The sequence below is a fragment of the Zootoca vivipara genome, chromosome 12, assembly GCF_965207765.1.
Source record: "Zootoca vivipara chromosome 12, rZooViv2.hap1.1, whole genome shotgun sequence".
NCBI classification, from domain to species: domain Eukaryota; kingdom Metazoa; phylum Chordata; class Lepidosauria; order Squamata; family Lacertidae; genus Zootoca; species Zootoca vivipara.
Window position 1 is genome coordinate 8,584,959 of NC_142595.1, and position 8,240 is coordinate 8,593,198.

Consider the following 8,240-nt stretch of genomic DNA (forward strand, 5'->3'; position numbering starts at 1 on the left):
CATCTTGGATGCGGTTTAGATAGGATTTTTTCTACTTATGAATTTTTAGATAGGGTTGCTTCGACTTACGAATTTTTTCTCCCAATGCATTAATATGGGATTTGACTTACAATTTTTTTTTACTTACAAATGTGCGTTCGGAACGCATTAAATTCGTAAGTAGAGGTACCACTGTATTTGACTATGTCTTTTTTTAAAAAGCATTTTATTAAATTTTCCAAATAAACACATTTAAGACAATAAACAAAACAAACAAACATTCAAAAACAAATACAACACACAAAAATATCTTTTTAACCATTATTTCTACATTTCTCCTTCTCAATGCTCTGCCGAGCTTGACTTCCCTCCCTCCCCTCATTTGGTTTTCTTTTCAACTCTTATCTCGCAGTTCCTTTATTCCAACCATTTAAAGTCAATTCGTAGGATTTATTTCAGTCCTGCAAGTGTCTTTAAACTTCTACAGTTCTTTTCCATATAGTCCACAAATTTACTCCAGTCTTTTTGGAACCTTGTTTCCCCCTGGTTCCGGATCCTGCTAGTCAGTCTTGCTAGTTCCGCATAGTCAATCATTTTTGTCTGCCACTCTTCAAAATCTATTTGACTATGTCTATTGATAAGAAGAAACTGTAGAAGCTGTACTCAGGACCAGCTTAATGTTAGGTTGGATGGAATTAGGTTCCAAGGAGCAATTTTATTATGCTGGAGGAGATGGGGTAAATAGGAGTCGAGAAATGCTGTAAGGGAGGGGAAAAGAAAAACACAGTAGGCAATAATTCAAAGAGAACAAGAACTGTTGGGAAACGCCTTGGAACGCCTGCAGCCCTTAACTCCCAAGCGTCCTCCGGTATGCGCAGCTCTGGAAAAGGCATTCCCCTTCTTCTCCAGTGCGCTTCAGCGACGTATATCAAATGATATATGCACACTAATCTTCTAGCATAACACAGCAAGAAGCGTGAGACATCGTAGAGCTAATCTACGTATTTATTTACACACTATGTACAGACAAAAGATTCATGCCGTCTTCTCTCTCCAGCTGAGAGAAAAAAAGGAACAAGTGAAAGCAAAAGTACAGTACAACAGTACATACAGCTTAAGAGATAAGACTGTCTTCCCGTTCCCACACTCTTTCCAGACAGGCATGTGAATTACACCAATCTCATCTGCATCATCGGAGGCGTGAAATACTAACACTTCTATTATATCTCCTATCATATAGCTACATCTATCCTGCCTATGCCAACTTGATTTAGGAAGAAATGCTCATTCAGAAATGTACCACACACAACACATACTATCCCTCCCCCCCCTTTTCTCAACAATTTGTCACAGAAGGTGCAATTGGGAGTCATTTTTAAGAAGCCATTTTAGAGTTTTTCTAATTATGCTTATGTTTCCACCAGCACTACAGTGGTACCTCGGTTTATGAACACAATTGGTTCCGGAAGTCTGTTCATAAACTGAAGCGAACTTTCCCATTGAAAGTAATGGAAAGTGGATTAATCCGTTCCAGACGGTCCGCGGAGTACTTAAACTGAAGCATTCATAAACTGAAGCGAACCTTCCCATTGAAAGTAATGGAAAGTGGATTAATCTGTTCCAGACGGGTCCGTGGAGTACTCAACCTGAAGCGTACTTAAGCCGAAGCATGGGTGTAATTGGTTCCGGAAGTCTGTTCATAAACTGAAGCGTTCATAAACTGAAGCGAACTTTCCCATTGAAAGTAATGGAAAGTGAATTAATCCATTCCAGATGGGTCCGCGGCGTTCGTAAACCGAAAATTCGTAAACCGAGGTGTTAATAAACCGAGGTTCCACTGTATTGTACTTCTCAGATCAGGAAGAGTCAAATGTGCTAAATATGTACCAAGGCATGTCCATGAGGGGTTTTTTTTTTTGGTGTTTTTTATAATATGTCCCTAGTCCTTGACATAACTGTTTCTCTCGCAAGCGACGCTAGCACTTTCTTGTATGTATCCAAAACAGTCTGAGCAGAAGGTCTTTCAGCTGGGCTCTTTTTGCACGCCCCGTGGATGTCAAAGAGGTGGAACCTGACGAGGTCACTCCCATCAACATCCCCCAAGATAAAATTGGAAACATCGGGGATTTTCCATATATCTGTCATTTCATCATAAGGAGGCATGAGGCTGTCTTCAAAAGCCATTTCGTTTCCATGAGGCCAAAGCTGTTCTGGAGCAACAAAGTCACCCCAAAGTTCCTGATGGCCACATCTGATCAGTTCGCCAGCATTCTTGTCTACAAGAGGCAAAGCATCCAAGTCATTCACAATAACATGGAAGCTGCTAGTCAGCAAGTACTGAGAAAGAACTTTATCCAAGTCGCTGGAGTCACACATCACAAGGGTGCCCAGGGGACTGTTGTGCAAGTAATGGAGGATGCTCACGTAATCGATGGCAAGCAGGAACCTGATGTTCCATGTGTTGAAGCTCTTGTACTTTGGAAGGTTCAATATCTCGTTCAGATTCTTCAGAGAGCCGAATGGATGGTACTCCGTAAGAACGGTGAACTCCTCCTCACAATATCCAATCAGCTTGACCACGTGCCTGCTTTGTAGAGATTTCAGCATCTGTAAGCCATGGATGAAGTCCTCTTGAAGCTCCGGCACAGTTAACTGGGAAAGGGCAACTTTGTTTTCCTTCCACTCAGAAAGGAAAACCTAGAACAAGGAGAACAATGTTAAAAAACTTTGAGATCCAAACTCTGAAATGCAGTTTGTAAAAGCCAAGTTGTTTTTCAATATGGGGGACAACAGTTTAGTCTTGACAAATGCAAACCCATACCTATGTGTTAAACACACACACACACACACACAGAGAGAGAGAGAGAGAGAGAGAGAGAGAGAGAGATGAATAGATACAAAGTCTATGCCACAACAAAACAAGTTATGTCACAGCAAATATCTGAAAATTGGTAATGTTTACAAATCCCAGAGTGTATGGAAATAGAGAGGTGAATATGTACAGTCACTCAAACTTAACTGTGAGCATTCACTTGGTGTTGTGCTCCCGCAACATGAGGAAATACAGTGGTACCTTGGTTTGCATACGTCTTGGTTTGCATACGTTTTGGATTACAAACACGTCAAACCCAGAAGTGTGTGTCCCGGTTTGCAACCTTTTTTGGATTACAACCCATTTTTTTGGATTACGAACAAAAAAAGTGTATACAGTGTATCTGATGAAGTGTGCACACAAAAGCTCATACCAAAATAAAAACTTAGTTGGTCTTTAAGGTGCTACTGAAGGCAAAATTACAGAGCAACATTTTTATTATATTCAAGATTCATGATGGTAAACCAACCCTTTTCACAGCTCCTTCACCAATGAGTTTCAGTTTGCGGACTTCTCTTTTCAGCGCTTCACAAGACAACCATGGTGAACAGTTCTTCTCTGTTCCTAATCTGAAGTAACCGTGCTGACAAGAGTCATGTTCAACATCGGCCTGTCCATAGGAAGGATATACGTAGCTGAAATATTGATAGAGCAGCAAGTTCACAAGCAGCACAGCCAAAATCAGATACAAGACGGGAGGGATCAGCCTTTGCATAAGATCAGTTTTCGTTTCATACAATTTTTTCTCCATGTTGTAACAGTCATCTTTCAGATTTTCTGCAAGACATTAGAGTTATAAATTGTTACTTTAATTTAGCAATTCTGGGGGAGGGGTAGTTGAGATACACTTCTTTTGGGGGGGGCGGGGCGGAGATTCCAACACAGTCAAACTCTCCTAACTTTACATAGCAATGCCACAAACAGGCATTAAACATGAAACATGCTACTAGCAGATTAATAGCTCTGCTAACCATTTTGATGGTTTCCTACCATAGACTGAGATCCAGCAAATAGCTTTACAGACATGGAGAGAGAAAGCATGCAATGGCCAATATTATTTGGATATATAGGAAAGAAGTCTAGTCTTTTCAGGGGTTGCCATTAGGACCAGTAAGTTTTTGGACCAGAAATACTAGTAATTTAAGAATCACTTGTTTTCACAAAAGCACTTGGTAATAAGACAATTTTGTGGGCCCCTGATAAAAACCAGTTACTCATCGTGGATACCATCCATTAATTTCAATGGGAGATCTCTACAGGGCAATCATATACCACACATGTATACTCAGAAGGAAGATCAATGGAGTTCAGCAGGGATTATTTCTAGTAAGTTTGCAGAGAACTGCAGCCTTAAGCATGTAACTAACTCTCCCTCTGAAAATAAAGAGATTTAGAATTTTTTTAAAAAAATTGGTATACAGCAATTGTAGGGAAAACTTATAGGTGGAACGCAAAACATCTATAAAATGAACACAACATAGTATCTGTTTATTACTACTACTACTACTGTTATTTATTAATTTTTATAACACCCTTCATCCAAAATTCATAGGGCAGTTCACAATTTAAAAATACAAAAGGAGAACCCAAAATACATACTAAAAACAAAAAGAAACCAATAATTCTTATCCCACAAACACATTTAAAATGATATAGAATGTTACATCAGCCAATGTTAAATCGGCCTGGTTAAGGAGAAAAATTTTCACCTGGCGCCTAAAGATATGTAATGAAGGCACCAGGCGAGCCTCCCTGGGGAGAGCATTCCACAAATGGGAAGCTTGTTCTCTTGTTATTAGACTCAGGACCTCAGATTATGATCACAGGGTCTGGGTTGGTTCAAATTGAACTAAATGCCTCAGTTATGATGAAGCATTGTACTTTTTGCTAACCTAGTCCCCCCAAAGATCTCTCTCACACACATAACACACAGTTAAATTTAAGAATTAAAATTTGTGTATGGTTTTTCTTTATAGCTTTTACTTTTTAAAAAATTCTAATACAGTATCTCATATTTAAACACAAGTAATGTATCATGTTTAAATATGAGATACTGTATTAGAATTTTTAAAAAAGTAAAAGCTATAAAGAAAAACCATACACCAATTTTAATTCTTAAATTTTACTGTGTGTATATAGTTATGTGTGTGAGAGAGATCTCATATTTAAACACAAGTAATGTATCATGTAGGGACCCAGGTGGTGCTGTGAGTTAAATCACAGAGTCTAGGGCTCAGAAGGTCGGCGGTTCGAATCCCTGCGACGGGGTGAGCTCCCGTTGCTTGGTCCCAGCTCCTGCCCACCTAGCAGTTCGAAAGCACATCAAAGTGCAAGTAGATAAATAGGGACCGCTCCGGCGGGAAGGTAAACGGCGTTTCCGTGCGCTGCTCTGGTTCACCAGAAGCAGCTTTGTCATGCTGGCCACATGACCCGGAAGCTGTCTGTGGACAAACGCCGGCTCCCTCGGCCATAGCTGCCAAGTTATCCCTTTTTTACAGGGATTTTCCCTTATGCTGAATAGGCTTCCTCGCGAGAAAAGGGAAAACTTGGCAGCTATGCCCTCGGCCTATAGAGCGAGATGAGACACGACTGGACCTGATGGTCAGGGGCCCCTTTACCTTTACCTTTAATGTATCATGTATGATAATCAATTTAATACAGAATAACTACTAAATAAGAAAGTATTTATAATATAATTTTTAAAATGAATATTAAAAAATTCCACAATACTCTTCTGATAAATTTCCCTTTTCCACATCAAAGACTGTTTTGCTTTCTCCTTATTCTCCACTTATGTGTAATATGTGATACATTATGCTTGATACTGAAATAACAAAACTAAAGGAGGCATAAATTAACTCCCACAATTATATCTTATGTTTTCTAATATTAGACATAGCCTTTCACCTCAAAATGTGCAAGCAAGTGTGTAAGTCCTGAATTTATCCCAGCAGCCTAAAAATTTGCCTGAGTGTTCTAGCTAGATTTTCAGCCATGTAGCATGGCAAAAAGGTCACAGCCTTAAACTAACAGAAACAGTAAAACACAAGAAATGTATTTTCAGATTTTCTAGTTAAGTGTTTTAACAAGCTTTTGGGAACTGACACTTTGAATGAAAGGGCTGGTGCCATACTGAGTTTTTTTGGTCATTATCTGTATACTTTTATATATAGTTTTTACCTTATTCTACCAGTGTTTAATTGTTTTTAATGATTCCCCCCCACCTGTTTTTAACTGTTCTTATTTTTATCTGCAAGCCGCCTTGAATCTGTTAGGGGAAAAGGTGGGGTATAAATAAATGTATAACAACAACTGAAAATTTGTTTAAAGTATTGCAGGCTTTTTCATTCATGTCTTGATTATAGGAAGCCCGTCTTCTTGTAGAGCGATTAGCAGGCATAGGCAAACTCCGGCCCTCGAGATTTTGAGACTACAATTCCCATCATCCCTAGCTAACAGGACCAGTGGTCAGGGATGATGGGAACTGTAGTCCCAAACATCTGGAGGGCCGGAGTTTGCCAATGCCTGGAATAAGGTTACAATTCTAGGCAGAGAGTCGCACTGTATATACTTCCAAACAAAGAGGAAGCAGTAGATCCAGCCAGGAGAAAAAGACTGAAAATCGTTTCAAGATCTCAGCATCACCTCGCAATAACTTTTGCTATCCAGCAACAACCTCGGCGGCGCCTAACTCTGCAGCTTGCTGCTCAAACGAACGACGCTTACCTTACCCTGAACTATTGTGCATTACTCTCATCAGCTGGCAGCCGCCATGACAGTGCCGACACCACCTGACACGAGTCACGTGACGCCTTTCCTGTTTTGCACATAGAGATAAGAGGGTAGAGTTGAATTTGGAATTGGCATTTCGCAGCCTCGGGAAGGGGCAAAGCTAAACGTGATGATTTGAATGGGGAAGAAATCGTGCTTGCATTTAACAATTGCTACTGATGTTAGGGGAACAGTGAGGGAAATAACCAGGTTTACATTGGCTGCAGGATGAAGTGTGCTTTGAATTAAGTGTCTTTTGCTTGATTTCTGGAAGCAATAATAAATATTTATTTATTTATTTATTTATTTATACCCCGCCCATCTGGCTGAGTCTCCCCAGCCACTCTGGGCGGCTCCCAATAGAGTATTGAAACAATACAGCATTAAATATTAAAAGCTTCCCTAAATCTGAAGGGCTCCCTTCAGATGGCTTTTAAAATTAAGATAGCTGCTTATTTCCTTGACATCTGATGGAAGGGCGTTCCACAGGGCGGGTGCCACTACCGAGAAGGCCCTCTGTCTGGTTCTCTGTAACCTCACTTCTTGCAATAAAGGAACTGCCAGAAGGCCCTTGGCGCTGGATCTCAGTGTCCAGGCTGAACGAAGGGGTTGGAGACGCTCCTTCAGGTATACTGGGCCAAGGCCGTTTAGGGCTTTAAAGGTCAACACCAACACTTTGAATTGTGCTTGGAAACATACTGGGAGATCTCTCAGGACTGGTGTTATGTGGTCCCGGCGACCGCTCCCAGTCACCAGTTTATTGCATTCTGGTAGCATGTGAGCAGTGCATGTGAAATGGATTCATTTGACATTCAACTGTGTTTTGTTTTATTGACAGTTTTCTGCAGCCTGCATAGTATTAGAACCATAGAGTCACAGAATTGTAAAGTTGAAAGGGACCCCGAGGGTCATCTAAACCAGCCCCCTGCAATGGAATCCTGCCCACAGACATCCCTGGGTGTGATTGAACCATCAACCTCCTGGTTAGCAGCAAGGCATACGGATCCATTGCACCACAGAGGAAATGCGCATATGCAGCCCTTTATTTTGCCAATAAAGATCAAATCAGTGCACTTCCAGGTGTTTGCTTATTGTGAAATTGTTTCTGCTCATGCACGTTTTTTGCAGCACTCACACGACATCATCAAAATGCCTGCTCATACTTTTATAAATCTGCAGTTTCTGCTGCTGTGGAATCTCTTTGGCACATTTCTTTATTTGCATAGCTGCCAAGTTATCCCTTTTTTAAAGGGATTTTCCCTTATGCTGAATAGGCTTCCTCGCGAGAAAAGGGAAAACTTGGCAGCTATGTATTTGGCAGGGAGATTGTCATGTGTGGCGACATTCTGATACATGTGGCTTCTGCCAGACTTCTACTTCAATTTGCTTCTCACTTGAGCACAACTTAGGCATTTTGTTTCTGCCAGTGGCCCAAATGATACAAGTCTGCCCATTTACAACAACTGTCAAAGGCATGTTGGAATCTCAGCAACTTGGAAACTGTAAATTCAGTATTGTACAGTACATACATCTGGCTCTGGGGGAAAAATAGAGACGTCTTACGCAATACCTTTCTATCATTCTTTCGCAAGTCTTACTCAGGCAAATATAACACTTG

At 40.6% G+C, this 8,240-nt stretch overlaps 1 protein-coding gene across 3 annotated transcripts; it reads right to left on the reverse strand.

Annotated features, from left to right (window-relative positions):
• Positions 1-966: 966 nt before the first annotated feature.
• Positions 967-6,631, reverse strand: POMK (protein O-mannose kinase). 3 transcript variants are annotated; one of them, XM_035135565.3, is made up of 3 exons: positions 6,583-6,631; positions 3,321-3,628; positions 967-2,676 (listed from the first exon to the last, which is right to left on the reverse strand). In XM_035135565.3, exons 2-3 carry the CDS (start codon positions 3,600-3,602, stop codon positions 1,906-1,908), a joined length of 1,053 nt encoding a protein of 350 aa, XP_034991456.3. In that variant the 5' UTR covers positions 3,603-3,628; positions 6,583-6,631; the 3' UTR covers positions 967-1,905. The 3 variants fall into 3 exon arrangements, with proteins under 3 accessions (XP_034991456.3, XP_034991459.3, XP_088512310.1); XM_035135568.3 differs by having other exon boundaries at positions 6,578-6,631; XM_088656184.1 differs by having other exon boundaries at positions 6,497-6,631.
• Positions 6,632-8,240: the final 1,609 nt, after the last annotated feature.